We start from the raw sequence: 16818 nt of genomic DNA on the forward strand, positions 1-16818 counted from the left end.
CCGCCCCCTTCTCTATTTCTGAACAGGCATGTTTCGGGCAGCTCACCCAACTCCTTAGATTACTATGGGATCCGTAGGGTCCTGAGCGTCGGAGTAGCAAGAAAGCATAGCCCACGAAGGGCCTGAATTCAGAAGAAAACTCGAGATCTGCTGAGGAATTTATTTTATTTTTTTTAATCCTGGTGGTGCGAAAGAGGAAGACAAGGTTGTGAGGCCCGGTCGGACGCGCGGCAGCGCGAAGGCCCCCTCAGGCGGCGCTGAGGGCAGCCCCGCAGCCGGGGCCTGGTGCAGCCGCCGCGGCCGCTGTCAGGGAAGCGCAAGCGGCCAATGGAACCCGGGAGCGGCCGCTGCTGCTGAGGCGGCGGTGTCGGCAGCCCGACCCCGACCGCCCGCACCCCCTCCGCCGGGGTCCCCCGGAGGTAAGCGACTCCTACCCTGTGAGTGCCCCTTGCCCGGTGTGTGAAGGGGTCCCTCTCCCACCCTGTCCAGCACAGCCTCCCCCGCCCCCACACCTGGGTTCGACTACAAAACTATCCTCTCGGTGGCACCTGCACCCCGGGTTCCTTCTCCACCTTTCTTCCCGAACCTGGGGTCCTCCTCTGCTTTTTGGCTTCCTCTTCTGTTTAGCTCCTCCCTCTGCCGGGGATTCCCCCCTCCCTCACGCTTATCCCTGTTGCCTCCGTCCCGAATTCTCTTCTCTTAAGTCGTCAAGCCTTTCCACATCATGATGCCTTTTATGGGGTCCATCCTTGTTTGTCTTTCCTCATTGTCTGTGCCCCAGCCCCCTTTCCCACGGCCTCCGCCTTTATCCCTTTTCCTGTTTTGCCCCTTAACTCCGATATCTCTGTGCATCCCCAGCCCCTGCTTCCCGGGCCTCTGTGGCCGTCTCTTCCTCTGCTGCTTCTAATTCCATTACCTCACTGCCACCCACCCACCCAGCTCCTGGCTTCCAAGAATTGTCTATTCCTTCTCCTTAAGGGATCTCAGGCCCTCACCATCGTTCCCAAAGTACTGTTTACATTCTGCTTTGACCTTAATCCTTTCTTCTCTAGAGTACTTAATGATTCCTATAACTTTCTTTAGCTTTTCTCGACCCTTCCTCAGATCTCCCAACCTCTGGAGGTTTGTTCCTGTAGAAGAGAGATCTGACAGTGCTCCTTCCCATTCAGGATTTCCAACTTTGACACCTCCCTCGAATTTCAAGGGTTTTGCTGATCCATGTGGTACTGTTTTCCCTGTAGTTTTTATGTGTTCTCTGTCACTCTACTTTACATAACACTTATTTCAGGATCAGCTAAACCTTGAGCTAAGAAGATGTGTTGGGAGGAGGGGGGAGCCTCAGCTGTCTCAGGCTTTTCTCTGGACAGAGGGTGTTTCAGAAGGATGGAGCAAGTTTGAAGCAGTTCCTATCAGATTACACTTTGCTGGAGGAATGAACAGGCCTGCATGGAAACTGAATGAGGTTGTGAGAAATTTTGTTTTGGATAATTTAATTTTAGGCTTGTCTTAGAGGGATCACAGAATATAGTGTCTTCCCACCCCTAAGAGGAATCGGTTTACTCTCAGTGGCTTTACTAGAATGGTTTTGGTTGATTCCGTAAGAGCTTAAGCCTGGAGTGGATTTGGTCAGGGGATAACTGGGAAAAGGAACATGAGCCAATGGAAAGAGCATGTATATTGAGAATCAGGACTCCTGGGTTCAGGATGTGACTTCTTCACTTGACCTCTTTTAGCGTGACTTTTTTTGGGAAAATGGTCCACTCTATAGGCATAGGTACAGTAATAGGCATATAGCACAATGTGGGGGGAGAATTTTGACTTCATTATTTGTTTACAAAACACAGGGTCCTCAGACACAAGGTATTTATTAGTAGTGATTCAGTTCTGAGAATTTTCCTTCATTCTGGTCTCTCTGTTGAACCTTTCTAGTCTCCAGCCATGGGAGTAAATCAGTTTGAAAGGCAAGCTCCAGGCCTAACTCATCTGCCTTGATTTGGTTCCCCACTGCTTCAAGTTGCTGACCAGCTTTGCTGTTCCTCTTGTTCTTGAGCCATAACTCCAGATTCTGTAGGCGTCAAGTACGTTTGTGGGAAAATCCTTTGAGGAAACTGGCTGGAAAAGAACACTTGGATTGAGTTGGGACTTAGGAAGCTAGTTGCTCACCTGTATACCATGTCTCGCTCTTGGCCTCCAGTAGTGAAAAGGACGCGTGAAGTTCCCTTCATCTTCCTACTCTAAGCCTGTTTGAAAGTAATCATGCTACCTTGTCCCACTTCCCCCTTTTTCTGCCTCCTCGTTAGCCAGCCAGTGTCCGAGTTCATAAGTCCCCTTTTAGGAGCAGCTTTGCTCCTTGGGAGCACCCCTAAAGATAAGTCATATTCCTCCTAGTTGCTCTGCTTCCTTCTCAGAGCTGGGTCCACACTGTGTGAGAACACATTTGCTGAACACTATCCAAAGCAGCAAATTGAGATTGTCTGATTTGGGGAAGAAGCTTGAGAGGGACGTTTCAGTATGTGGCATGAGACTGCAGAGAGCCTAGTTCAAGTGCATTTGGAGCTTGTGGTGGGGAGGAACAGTTCAGAGAGAGGTGAGTGTACAGGTTGCTTTCTTTGCCATCTGTCAGTTACACCAGGGGCTCCCAGAGCTGGCTTGGGCTGTCTGGCTGGTATCTGCTTATACCAGCTCTAGAGCCCTGAACAGATTTCTCCGCTTCATTCAATATTGACTTAACTTCCTGAGACCACTGTTCTCCCTACCCTATCCCCTAATGCCACTCTGCCTTGGGGCCTTGGTTAAGCATTTACCTGGTTCCTGGTAGGGCTCGAGCCTGTTTGATGGCTTGGTTTTGTGTTTCTACAAGGGAAGGGTTGTACTCAAACTCCATTTTTACCATTGAGGTTAAGAGGGAAGGATGAGCTAAGACCTCCTTAAAGAAAGGTTTGAGTTAGACTTCGAGACATGAAGAGGGAGTCCTCAGGAGCAGAACAGGCAGCTTAGGATGATTAGAAGTCCCTTTTGAAGAGCAGCTTCTTTTTAAAAATTATTATTAAAGACATATGTGCATTTGGTCACGAATCCAGTGGTACTTAAAGAATTTATGATGAAAATCAATAGTCCCTTTCCCTTCATCCCTACTCCTAAAGATAACCTCCTGGTTATTTTAGTGTTTCTCTCTGACAGTTATTGCCAGAGCTTTAGATAAAATTTTTGTTCTTCTGTTTTTTGGTTTATTAATCATTACAAAAGAAGACTGTGTTTTAGAAGATTCATACTTCTCTTGTTTATATGTTGTTTTTGTTTCTACTGGAAGCCTGAGTACTTTTAAATGACATATTTGAACCTTCTTTCCATTAACTTTTTAAAAAATTATTTATTTTTAAATAGAGGATAATTGCTTTACAATATTGTGTTGGTTTCTGCCATACATCAGTGTGAATCAGCCATAGGTATACATATGTCCCCTCCCTCCCACCTCCCACCCTATCCATTAACTTTTAATAGCCTCTCTTAACTGCCTTGTAGGATGAAGATATTGGCTCCACTACTCTTTTTTCCAGTTCACATGATCCATCTCCATCTCAAAGGGATCTTTCTTTTTTTTTTTTCCAGAGGGATCTTTTAAAAGGTGATGGAAAATTGAGCTCACCTTTCTGTTGGGAGGTAAAGCAATAAATAAGATGATCTCTTAAGGGTCATTCTATGAAAATACAGGAACATATTAAAAACATGAGGACCGATCTGAAGCAGTCATGTTTATCTAATTCATGGGAAAAGATTTCAAGAAGGGAATGGTGATTAACTATGTGAGGAAATTGATTTGGGGCTCTTTACATCTTGTCCTAGCAGAGACCAATTCACCAAGTTGTTTCATGGAGGCCAGTGGAGGGTTGTTTGTCTAGAATCTTTTGAGGTGATGAGAAGCAAGAAGCCAAGTTTAGTGATAGTGTTCCCTACCCCCAGAATCTTCTGCAGACTTGGATGCTCAGTCACAGAAGACATGCACGTGTGCCTCTCCATCCTTCCCTGCTGTTCTCTGCTTGGCCCTGAGCAGCCCTCTGATGCTCACCTGAGGATTCCCTTCTTTGCCCAGACATCAGGTGTGGAGCCAGTTGGTTGTCAACATTCCCCGTCCTCCTCCCACACACACCCCTTTCCGAGAAGCTAGCTGCTAGTCTGGGCCACGGTACACCTCTTCAGTTCCCTTCTGGCCTCACCGGAAGGCCACTTTAGGCTCCCAGTGTGAAGTGTGGAACCTCAGTTGTCTGTGTCCTTGAGAGCCAAAGGAGTCTTTTGATATTAAAGGTTTGGATTTTCTTCTCTGGGGTTTTTCTTGTTCTCTGACTTAAAAGGGGAAAGGTGGTGAATACAGAAACCGTTTCTTCCTTTTTTGCTTTCTAGTCCTTTCACTCTCTTTAGAACAGTTACTCATCAAAGCTATATTTTCTTTGCATTTCAGAATGAATTAACTGATGTTAAAGGCCATATCTGAATTTAGGTTTTGAAAAATCTATTTCTTATTTCTTATTGCCTAAATTACCAAAACAACCTACATTTCCTTCAGCTCCTCCTTCTTCCCATGAGTTGCTTCAGAGGCAGGGAGTTCCTGAGTCTCAGGAAGGCCAGGAGGGAAGCCAAGCTCCAGTTTGGTGGTTTCTAGTGGCAGAGCTGCTCTTTACAGGAGAGGAGTTTGCTTTTCCTCCTCCTCTTGACATTATCTGTTCCCTGGGGAGTAAAGGCTGTCAAATGGGGGACCTGTTCTGTTCAGTGGGCAAGTCCCCTAAATACTGTGATATGGGATTTCTAGCTCAACCCTGGGATAAAAGAAATGATGACCTCCTCGCCTTCCTTCCTGCTGCCAGTAGTAATCCCAGTTGTGACCATTTCCAGATCGTCTGTATTTCCTAGTGAAATCTGAAATGCTGTATGTGGGAGGATGTCTGAACTTCTTTTCCCTTGGAAGTTTTGATAAGTGGTCTTTTAGGAGCTTTTGGTGTCTTGAAAATCTCTGGAGTAGAGGAAAGAGTCATGTGCCAAGCATAGAGAGATTGAAAAAAAAAGAGTTGGTTATATAAAGTGATTTGAGTCTGTTTTGTGAGTGTCTGAGCAGACCTAAAGGGTAGTAGTGGTCCCAGTTGAACTTGAGGAATTTGAGAGCCCTCTGGTGCAGTGTGCTACAGAGTTGCAGCAGGTACTGATTAATACTTCCCTCTTATTATTCCTGCGCGACCCACAGCTGCGAGTAGAGACAGATCCACATGGGCAGAGGCGGCCATGCCGGTTCTGCTGCTCAGAGGTCACTGCCTCATTTGGGAAAGAGCATAGTGAAAGAGTCGCCACCTTCTTGCTGATTCCAATCTCAGACTGCATCAGAGAAATTTAGTTGGGGGATGAACTTCTTGCTTGACGGAGTTAGGAGAAAAATAAACTGAAGTAGCCTTTTTTTTTAATACTCCTTGAGAACTTAAGAGTTCTCCATCCATCTTCCTGCACAACGTCAGTGGTTGACTGCTGGGGAAGAGGAAGCTGGACTATGTATGTTGGGCAGATGAAGGTAACCTTGAGTCTTAACATTTCAGAGGTTCAAGAAGAGGCACTGAAAGAGTAGCAGTGGAAACTCGGGCTTTGCAGAGTGACTAGAGAGTCTGTATCTTGAGCCTCCTTCCACTTACTTGGGTTCACTAAGGTCAAACCCCACTTATCAGGTTCGTTGATGTCACTATCAGTTGGAAATTACCTGCCTTCCAGCCCCACAACTGATTCTGCCTTCCTCCTGCTCATGCTCTTGAGTGTGACGTAGCCGCACGCTATTTGTATTTGTGACGAGGCCTCTTGAGTCCTTTGCTACCTACAGCCAGACTCTGGAGCTGCGTCAATCTGACATTAATATAGTGTACCTCTCCCAGTCCTTACTTTGAGATTTCCTCCTGTTCTGCACTGATTCTCCTGATCTGGATTTAGTGAGTCTCTGAAGAATCATTCTAGGCAGGCAGTGGCATTTATCAAGTGTCCTCTCACTGACTTTCCTTCTGATCCCTCCAGAGAGGGATTGTTGGTTGTATGTTTTCTTCTCCTTTGGAGATTCTGGACACATGGCTTCCAGCCTATCTTTTTGTCTTCTCACAGCCCCTCTAGTTCTTGAAGTGTGTGTATGAGGATGGGGGAAAGTAGGGTTGGGATAGGAGAGGGCTCACAGAAATGTTTTGGAAGAGTCTCGAGTAACAAATGTTAACTAAGTCACTCTCCTTATAAACAACATAGGCATGTGCACGTGCATTGTTTATTAACCTTTTAGGTGATTAGGATTTAACTAGCATTTGTAGCGGAGAAGGCAATGGCACCCCACTCCAGTACTCTTGCCTGGAAAATCCCATGGGCGGAGGAGCCTTGTGGGCTGCAGTCCATGGGGTCGCGAAGAGTCGGACACGACCGAGCGACTTCACTTTCACTTTTCACTTTCATGCATTGGAGAAGGCAATGGCAACCCACTCCAGTGTTCTTGCCTGGAGAATCCCAGGGACGGGGGAGCCTGGTGGGCTGCTGTCTGTGGGGTCGCGCAGAGTCGGACACGACTGAAGCGACTTAGCAGCAGCAGCATTTGTAGAGTACTACTGTGTGCCTGTACTAGACTTCCTTGTAGTTCAAACAGTAAAGAATCTGCCTTCGAGGCAGGAGACCAGGGTTCGATCCCTGGGTTGGGAAGTTCCTCTGAAGAAGAGAATGGCAATCCACTCCACTTTTCTTGCCTAGAGAATTCCATGGACAGAGAAGCCTGGTGGGCTATAGTCCATAGGGTCGCAAAGAGTCGGACACAACAGTGACTAACACACACACACACTGTGTGCCAGGGACAGACATGTTAGTTCTTTCGCACACATAAAGTTACTCACTCTGTTAATACACAGTGACATTAAGAAATAGACATGTTTCTTCCCATTTTACAGTTGAGGAAACAAACTCAGAAGATAGGTGGTTTGCCTAAGTTTACACACATACTGGCAGAGCCTGCATTTTGAATCTCAGCCTGTTTGAGTCCCAGTTCAGGAGTTTCCCACCATCCTTCAGCTGCCACAGCACTGGAGGAAGGGAGCATGATGTCACGTCCTCAGACGAGCAGAGAGATGGCACACCTCAGCAGGGCTGGCCATGGATGTTTCTGAGCTGTTTTCTTCTCGGTAAAGCCTGGTGTGGTGGTTGCTGGCCATTATTTTTTGGGTGCTTTGAGTCTAAAAGGGAAGGTAAGAAAAGTATCTATAACTGGAAAAACACATCAAGATTTTAGCGCTAAATAAAGGTGAGATGTTCAGGACCTGTGTATGGAGTGTTATATGAGGAAGAAAATAAAGTTTAAAGAGGAAAACATAAAGGTTACTGGCAAGGCATTTGAGGGAGATACAGGAAGAGCATGGAGGGAGAAAAGCATTTGAAGAGTGGGGACAAGAGAATTAAGACCAGAATTGCTTCCCAGTCTATCTGAAGAATTTGTAAACCTATATAAACATAACACACATAAAGCAACATTTGGCAAATACAAGTTAAGAACAGAGGCTAAATTGAGTAACCAAGCACAGGAGTAAAGAGTAATAGAGGGGTCAGAGGTGGAAGGAGGGAGTCAGGGTAAGCTTCCTGGGAGGGCATGACTTTTCATCTGAGTTTGAATGAGTCCTGGAAGACATAAAGAGAGGGGATGCCTGGGAAGGTGTCCTGGCGAGGGCCAGACCTGAGGTCGGCACCACTAATGGTGTGTGTGTGTGTGTCTCCCTTTCTCTTCCTTTCTCCCTCCTTCCTTCTCTAGCTTGGAAGCTCAAAGTCTGGCTGTGGCCATGGGAGACACGATAGTGGAGCCTGCCCCCCTGAAGCCAACTTCTGAGCCCGCTCCTGGCCCACCAGGGAATAATGGGGGCTCCTTGCTAAGTGTCATCACGGAGGGGGTCGGGGAGCTCTCGGTGATTGATCCTGAGGTGGCCCAGAAGGCCTGCCAGGAGGTGCTGGAGAAAGTCAAGCTCTTGCATGGAGGCGTGGCCATCTCGAGCAGAGGCACCCCCCTGGAGCTGGTCAATGGGGATGGTGTGGACAGCGAGATCCGTTGCCTGGACGACCCACCCGCACAGATAAGGGAGGAGGAAGATGAGATGGGGGCCACGGTGGCCTCAGGCACAGCCAAGGGAGCAAGAAGGCGGCGGCAGAACAACTCGGCCAAACAGTCTTGGCTGCTGAGGCTGTTTGAGTCAAAACTGTTTGACATCTCCATGGCCATTTCATACCTGTATAACTCCAAGGAGCCTGGAGTGCAGGCCTACATTGGCAACCGGCTCTTCTGCTTTCGTAATGAGGATGTGGACTTCTATCTGCCCCAGCTGCTTAACATGTACATCCACATGGACGAGGACGTGGGTGATGCCATCAAGCCCTACATAGTCCACCGCTGCCGCCAGAGCATTAACTTTTCCCTCCAGTGTGCTCTGTTGCTGGGGGCCTACTCTTCAGACATGCACATTTCCACTCAGCGACACTCCCGTGGGACCAAGCTACGGAAGCTGATCCTCTCAGATGAGCTGAAGCCCGCTCACCGAAAGAGGGAGCTGCCCTCCTTGAGCCCAGCCCCCGACACAGGGCTGTCTCCCTCTAAAAGGACCCACCAGCGCTCTAAGTCAGATGCCACCGCCAGCATAAGTCTCAGCAGCAACCTGAAACGAACAGCCAGCAACCCTAAAGTGGAGAATGAGGACGAGGTAAAATTCCCGGGCGGGACGGAGGGGCAAGCCAGGTGGCATGGAGACAGGATGTCTGGTTCAAGGTTACTCTGTCCGTTTCACTCCTTCCCTCTGTTTCATTTCACCAATTAAAGATGGAATGTTAGAATGGAAAAAGACCTTAGGATTCATGTATTCCAGCTGCCTCATCTTACAAAGGAAGAACTCAGAGACCCAGGGAGATAAAGTGACTTGCCTCAGGTCGTATAGCTCAGTAGAAAGGCTGATACTCCTGACTGTCCAGTGGGTTTTTACTAAATTGCACTGCCATCCTCTTGCTTCCTGAGAACTGTGGCAGAGACCCTCCCCAGCCTGACTTGAACCCTGGGATATCTACCAGGACCTCTCAGAGCAGCCACCATGGCGGGGAGGAAAAGGGGTTCTGTGTGTGAATTCTGTGTGTGCTGGGGGAGGGGAGATGATAAGTAGACCCTCAGCTTTATTCCCCTGGCCACTGCTCTTCATAATCCCTCTCCCTCACTCCCTGGAGATCCTGCTCCTTGTTGACATAAGGGTAAGGTTCATTCCCTATCACTGAGGCATCTGCAGAATGCCTTCCCGCCTGCCTTTCCTTGGGGGAAGGGCTGTCTTGCTTGTCTCTTTCCCATATCATTTGGGAGAAGCACAGAAGGAAGAGGGAGGCAGTCCTGATATGGAGTAAATCTTGGGCACACCCAGTGTCAAGTCAAGGACCTGAACCCAAGAAGAGAAAGCAGCAGTTGGGGTGTCCCATTTAGGATACAGAGTGGGGTGAGATAAGCCATCAACTGGTCATATTGTTCAGTCTCTAAGTCGTGTCTGACTCTTGGCGACCCCGTGGATGCAGCACGCCAGGCTTCATACACACCATTTATTCCACATCTGGACAGAGAGCAGGGAAACTTGCCCCGTGAACAACCAAGTGTTAGTGACCTACCTAATGTCCCAGCCAGAAAATGGTCCCCCAGTCCCCACCCCACCCCTGACTCCCCACCAGCCAGGCTCGCATCTGGCTGCCAGCCTAGCCTTAGGGAAGAAGGGAGAAAAGACCGAGGCGTTTGCTCTTGCTGGAGAATGTGTGTAGCCATGGTGCTGGCATCTGCCTCTCTGGGGCCCACAACCCACCCACATTTTTGATACAATGGGACTTCTTTCAAGTAAAGAGGTCAGAGTGACTAGGGCAGGGAAAGGCAGGAGGGAAAGAGAATACAGAGCCTGGTCTGTCTGGAAATTTGGTGGTGTGATGATAATAGTGAAACTAAAGGAGCTAACATTTCTTGAGCACTTAGTACGTGCCAAGCGTCATGTCAAATATTTTACATTTAATCCTCACAACAACGTTAAGAGACAGGTATGATTTTACCACTGAGGAAACAGAGAGGTTAGATGATTTGCCTCAAGTTTCTCAACCAGTGTCTGTCACACCCAGCCTCAGCTGTCAGAGTCCATACGGGGAAGAACAGCCTAGGCCTTAGCCATGAAGGTTTCCACGCCCATGCACAGGCAGGGCCCAGCTGTTCTCAGAACCAGAATGGACCATTTTCATTTCCGGTTGAGCTTGGCAGGAAGCCCAAGGTCATGAAAGGAGGCTGTTGCAGAGCAAGAAGAATCATCCAGAGCTGGTGGGACTAAGGTCGTGCAGGGTTTGGGAGCTCCTCTTGGGGTCAAGCCTGTAGTGGTATGAGTGTGAGCAGCTATAAGTGAATCCCTTGGTGCCTCATGTCGGGCGCCTCTTGGCTTTTCTCCGTAGGCATTTTATAGTAACTTACCTTAGGACCAGGAAAACTGAGGCCTTGGGCTTCCTGTCCTCTGTTGATCCTTAGTCCCTTTTGCAGCCCACTACTGCCTAGGAGGGGATTTGGGGTGATGCTGAGACACAGGTATTCTGTGAATGCTAAAATCCTCTAGATTGGCTTCTCCAGCTGCCATTCTTCCCAACCTGGCTCCTTTTTCTTGGGTCAGTAGATCCAGGGACGAAAGGAGACACCACTCCCAGGTTATATGATGCTAGCAGAAAGAGACACCAGAATCCACTGTGGCTCCCCAGGAAATGTGAGAGTGAGAGTCACCAGGAGTCTAAGCATTGGAGTCTTCAGCCCAGAGGTCTCTCCAAACCCCTTTGACTTTTCGAAGATACATCTTTCAAGGCCTTTGTCTCCCAAGTACTGGTTTTCTTTCTTCTAATTGTCCACCTCCCCTGTCATGCAATATTCATTCACTCAGCCTGTAGTTCTCGAGCTTGTCCATGCAGAGCCTGTGCTGGAAGCAGCAGGAATGGAGGATAAAATGCTGTCCTTTCCTCCAGGAACTTACAAGGTAATAGGGAGATCCCATTATCTAGGAAGTTGTTTGGTTTGTGACTCTTCAATTTTGTATCCTGAAACTTGACTGAATTTCTTAGCTAGCGATTTTCTGGTGACTCTCTTGAAATGTTGATTCCTGCACGTGAGGAGGAAGTATACAGCTCACTAAAACAAAACACAGAATTGTCTAAGGTCTGAACAGAGACTCTCAAAGGAGAGACACCCTGTTCACCCTCTCTGGCTTTCCCCGTGGGTTCTGAGTTTAATACTGTGCTCCCACCACCAGCAGGGACCCTCTGGAGGGTGAAGCGAGGACTCCAAGAAGAATCCCAGGTGCTCGTGCAGTCTCTTCCTACCTAGGGTCTCCCAGCAGAGTTCTTCTCTGCCCACATTTCACAGAGGGTTCTGTTTTTTAATGAGGAATCCTTTACACTCTCCCCTACAAGTAAAGGGCTCCAGCACTGATTTCTCCCATCTCCCATTCCCGCTCCCACCCGCCGCCCCAGCCCATCCCTTCAGAGCAGTTTTTCTCAACCTCGTCAGGGAGCTCTTAAGTGGTGCAGGTAGTTTTCCTTTCCAGTTGTAACCACTTGGTGGATATTTTGGCCTAGGGTGGGGGCTCAGGGAACGGAGTGATTTAGATCCTACCCCCACCCAACATGTTCCCCCTGTAATGTAGATCAGCGTTGTCTTCTCAGGGCTATAACCTTTGTACAAAGAAATCTGTATATCACACTGGAAGCCCAGGAGGCCTTCCAGCCCGATAGAGTGTGATGTCAGCTTCTTGGCCTCAAGCTTCTCTCCTTAGAGCTGACTCAGTTTGAGTGACTCAAGTCTCCAGAGGAGGAGAGAGGAGCAGTTCATGGTATATCTCCCTGCCCCCAAGGCTGTTAATGAGTCAGACAGAACCATCCTGTCTTTAGAAGCAGCTGGAGCGGGGCTTGTGGAACCCAAATCCTGCCTGCTGTTCCTTCCCCACCCAACTCCAGGGTAGAGATTGAGCCAGCAAGTCATCATCAGCTTGTGCATCCTGGCTGCCTTGGTGCTCCCTCCCACCACCACTCCCCTCCAAGCAGAAGAGCTGTGGCCTTGGGAGAGTGTACAGCTTGACTTCTTCAAAGTGCCACTCTCCCCGGATTCTTTAAAGAAAGACCCAACAAGAGGGCTTGAATGTAAACCGTGGAATCGAATTAAGTAGATGCTTGAAATTCTGATTGCAGAGTAGCTCAGTGACCACTGCCCTCCTGCCCTGAGAGCGGCTTTGACTTTGTCTCTCGAGTCCAGGACCCTCCCTTCCTGTGCACTGTGTACCCATATTGCCCCTCTCCCTGTCCTGGGAGACCTTGGTGGACAGAACCCAGGGTGGGCCTGTGCACGAGTGCAGCAGAGCCGCTCAGTGACTTGCAGCACCAGTCCTGTCCCTGTTTTGCTCGCAGACGCTAGTAAGACAGGAATGGGGTGAGTTTTAGCTAACTCCCCTGAACTGGGACTAGGACAGCTGCTGTGGAGCAGCCAGCCACTCGGCTTTCTCAGACGGATTCAGTGGGGACCTGGCTTCTCAGCTTACATCCAAAAATTGCAGTTTATTGAGTGTCACATGAAACGGCCTGATCGGAAGCCTGCAGAAGTTTGGTAGGTAAGAGAGTTACTCGTCCTTAACTCCCAGCAGCACCTAGCACAGACGTTTCATGCTCCTGGGTCCCTGCTAGCCCTCATCACATGATTCAAGGGTGGGATTGGGTTTCCCAGGGTGATAAGGAGGCTGATTAGAGAGGAGACGTACCTGGCACTGAAAGGTTAGCTCTGCTTTCTCCTTGACATCTCCAAGAAGCTGGAGCAACATGGGATTTCTGGTATGGGGGCCATGCAGCTTATTAAATTCAGTCTCAATGGTGGTCTCCATGGAGAAGGGGTTGGTTGAGCATGTGAGTGAATAAAGAGGAAGCAGGAAAGCTTTGCAGCATCAAGGTACCTGCCTCCCTGACGGATCCAGCTGTAGGATTTTTTCCTAGAAGGAAGACTTGTGCAGGCAAGAACAGAAGGGCAGGAAATGAAAAGCAGAGGCCACTACCTCTTCAACCCTTCTGACCTCAAGGTCTACGCTAGCTTTCTAGCATCTTCCACAATGTCAAGAATCTAGGCAAGTGGCATTTGTGGGCTGACTTTCTTTCATTAAAGCAGAAAGGTAGAGCTGCATAAGAGAAACAGTTATGATCCAGGTTGGAGCTAAATTCTTTGCCTTTGTCTCTCTCCCTTCCCTCCCTGCCCCTTTCTTCTCCCCCTTGCCCTCCGGCCCTTTCCCAGGAGCTCTCCTCCAGCACCGAGAGTATTGATAATTCATTCAGTTCCGTAAGTCGGGCCAGGCTGGGACTGGGTGGCAGGCTCCCCCCATGGCCGCATTTCCTCTCCGTCCCCAGGTCTTCTGAGTCCCCAGGTCAAGGCTGGAGTTAAAAGTTGCCTTTTCTTCCTGGGACTTCAGCCCCTCACTCCCACGCCTCCGAGACCTGGAGGAGCCCCTGCTCTTCATTGCCAGTGCTGAGGGGCTCAGTTGATCCTTCTCCCAGGACAGCTGGGTTGTAGTGCAACACAGCCCCCAGCCTTGGTTCTCTAGAGCAAACAGCTGGGAGAGGTAGAATTTACCCCTGGATTGAAGCCAAGAACTGCTTGGCAGAAACCCCCAGGATCCTGTTTCTCCCACCCAGCACCCTTTCCCTGTGGCTTCTGCAGTCAGACCATCAAATACTTATTCAGTGTCTTCCAAATGCCAGGCCCCATGCTGGGTGAGCTGACTGGAGAAGCAAATAGGATTTGGCCTGAAGGAACGCTGCGCCTCCCCACACCAGTTTCCTTTTTAACTTCACATTTCTTCCAGGTCTGAGTTCTTCCCTTTCCCAGCCCCCTGCCCAGGATGTTTCGTAACCCTCATTCTCCTTTCTTGTTCCCTCTGGACTAACCCCTGACCCTCCGGTCCCACAGGGTCTCGGACCTTGTTGCTGGGCAGAGACGTGAGAGGAAATGCTGGACCCTCTGGGAGTTTGGATAATTCTTTTACATTTTACTTTTGATTTGTCTTCCCAATCAGTTTTCTCTGTTCTGTGCTGATCCCCTTTCAGTCATAACTCCTATCTCCTCCCATGTGGCAGTGCCTCTCTCTCAAGGCCGGGGGTCATATTTCCAACATGCTGACGTAACTTAGGGGCTCCCAGCCCAAAGGCTGAATTGAGGATGGGAAGGAATTCTGTTGTTTCTAATCTGAAATAACTACGAATTGGTTGGGGTGGAGGGTCTTCGGGACCATGACCATTTGCCACCTGAGTGGATGGACTAGGGGATCAGGATGAATGAAGGAGTGAGTCTCCAGATTTCCTCTTCCTTTCTTTCTCTCTCTCTGAAGCCCCTAGGATATTGCCAGGGACCAGAGGTCTAGTTCTGTTGTCTTCCTGTCTTTATCTCTTTTTCAACCCTGCCTCCCAAAGCATTCCTGACTGATTCAGACACCTGGGTCTTCATTACTGTGTGGGGCCCTGGGCCAGTCCCCTGTGGGTAGAGCCTGAGAGCTGAGCTGTCCCTTTGAAGCCTGGCTCTGAGCACATGCAGAGCTGGGCCTGGTACTGCTCAGCTTTCCAAAGAAGCTCTTTATGGCAATGTGAGGGGGTGAGGGTAGAAATTCTCACTCGGGAAACTGAGCTTGACACACAAAGAGGGAGAGAAGCCTGGTGAGTGAGATACTACTGTTTCTATTTGAGGAAGAGATACTGTCCTTGCCTAGCTGAGGAGAGATGGGCCAGGGAGCTGGGTGGCCATCTTGATAAAATGCCCCTTAAGGTGGAAGGACTTAGGCTGGGAAAGGAGCCCTTTTCCATGTCTAGCTGAGCCCATCTCTTTCCCCATCCCCGCCTGACTCCCAACACTGACTTTGCCCTTTCTAAGAATGAAGTGCCCAGAGTGAGCAGCCAAGCCCACAGGAGGGAGCCAATGTGGGTTGCCTAGTCCCTGAGAGGTAGGGGAAGAGGATCCAAGGAGGAATCACTGAGAAAGACAGGCCTTCAGGGCCGGCACCAGGGCCTGAAAGGAGCTGTCTTCTCCACCCACCTGTGCACACCTCCCAGCCTCCATCTGCTTTTTCTTTCACCGTTGATTGTTCCCTCATTAGTGCAAAGTCTGCTCATCCTGCCTCATACCCTGCATGCGCACTGACCCTCGGCGAGAGATTGAGGGGTGGGCAGGGGGGTGCTGTGGAAGCAGCAGCAGTCACTTGAGTGGACTGAATCCTCCTTTGAAAGGAGGGGTACTGATTCACAGCTCCCCTCTGGAGCTCTGCGGGCCTGCTGGACACCCAGCCCAGGGATCCTGTGGGGAGAGGGATGGCCTCGTTGTTGAGATGGGTGAAGCACTTCAGGTGTGAGCAGCATTGCTGTCTGGGTCCCTGGCTGACCTCTCTGGATGTCATCCTCCCGTCTGTCTGGGAGCCTTGGGACAGTTCCTCAGGAACTCAAGTCCAAGAGAAGTGGGGTGCACTGAGTGACCTGGAGTCACACACCCCCCTTCCCATCAAGAAACAGCCTGTGAAGGAGGGCAGTGCTGGCTTTTCTGCCTGTTCCCAATTCAGGTTGCTGGCCGTGGGTGGGATCTCCTGAGAGGGCCGTCAGGTCTCCCTTCCCTGGAGTACTGGAAACACTGGGACCCCTGGCCTGCGGGGCTAGTTGTGACTGAGTAGGAGGACCACTTTTTTCTATGGTTTCTTCACCATCTTTTTCTTCACGCCACCCCCCTGTAGCCCGTCAGACTGGCTCCTGAGCGAGAATTCATCAAGTCCCTGATGGCGATTGGCAAGCGGCTGGCCACACTCCCCACCAAGGAGCAGAAGACACAGCGGCTGATCTCAGAGCTCTCCCTGCTCAACCACAAGCTCCCTGCCCGAGTCTGGCTGCCCACTGCTGGCTTCGACCACCACGTGGTCCGCGTGCCCCACACCCAGGCTGTCGTCCTCAATTCTAAGGACAAGGTAGGTGGGCTCGGGCCTCAACCAGACCCCTCATCTGTCTCTACTCCTGTGGCTGTGTGTACAGGCCCAGGGAAGCCCCCCCTGGCATCCTGGACTCCTCCATAGCTCATATGCACCTGTCAGCCTTGACTTCACCTCCGCTCTGTTGTGATTCCGAGCGCCCGCCTGTCACTGTTCTTGGGCTTTGTTTTTCTGGACCAAAGAGGCCTAATGTGTTCAGCTTGCCTCCTGCTCTGTCTCAGAGAAGAGCCACTCTCCTCACCTTCTAGTCCTTCTGGGAGCTCTTCTCCAGCCCTTCCATAACTCTGAGGCTTTCCAGGTACAGCAACAATAAAAGTAGAGAAATGTTTGTTTCTAAGACCTTTTCTGATCACAGTGGGCAGGGAGAAGGAGAGAAAGGTGCCCAGTTCACGTTGGAGAGAATTAGCTAAAGTAGTATGCTGGTTGAAATGAGTACTAATGGTTCAGATGTTTGTTTGTTTTTTCCAGAAGACGTATTGAAGAGTAGAATCCTGGGCACAGTGCCCAGCTTTTTCCTAGTCTTTCGGTTTTGAGGACAAGTCCGCAGAGGCATTCAGGCCGCTCTGATGGGTGGTAATTGATAGTTTGGGGTGGTTTTTGGTCAGGTGCACCCTCTGTACATTTTGAAGCTCAGCTGAACATTTGCTAGACCGATATACTCTCAGCCAGACTCTTACATATGTATTCACAGGATCAGTTCCTGCCCTAAGTAGGGCATTCCTGCTGTCTGGGGACTGATGGAGGCGCTGGTGCAGGGGTG

The 16818-nt window shown here is 49.7% G+C and overlaps 1 protein-coding gene across 4 annotated transcripts in view; it reads left to right on the top strand.

Moving 5' to 3' along the window:
- Window positions 1-16818, top strand: part of PI4KB (phosphatidylinositol 4-kinase beta) — a 29103-nt gene continuing 12285 nt past the window's right edge. The window contains exons 1-4 of one of the 4 annotated variants that reach the window (XM_006055098.4): window positions 1-419; window positions 7793-8729; window positions 13337-13381; window positions 15810-16037. In XM_006055098.4, the coding sequence (XP_006055160.1) occupies window positions 7821-8729; window positions 13337-13381; window positions 15810-16037 (1182 nt within the window). In that variant the 5' untranslated portion in view covers window positions 1-419; window positions 7793-7820. The remainder of the gene's footprint in view (window positions 420-7792; window positions 8730-13336; window positions 13382-15809; window positions 16038-16818) is intronic. The other 3 variants (XM_044944378.2, XM_044944377.2, XM_044944379.2) reach the window with 3 other exon arrangements.

This window comes from Bubalus bubalis, chromosome 6 (genome assembly GCF_019923935.1).
Source record: "Bubalus bubalis isolate 160015118507 breed Murrah chromosome 6, NDDB_SH_1, whole genome shotgun sequence".
Classification (NCBI taxonomy): domain Eukaryota; kingdom Metazoa; phylum Chordata; class Mammalia; order Artiodactyla; family Bovidae; genus Bubalus; species Bubalus bubalis.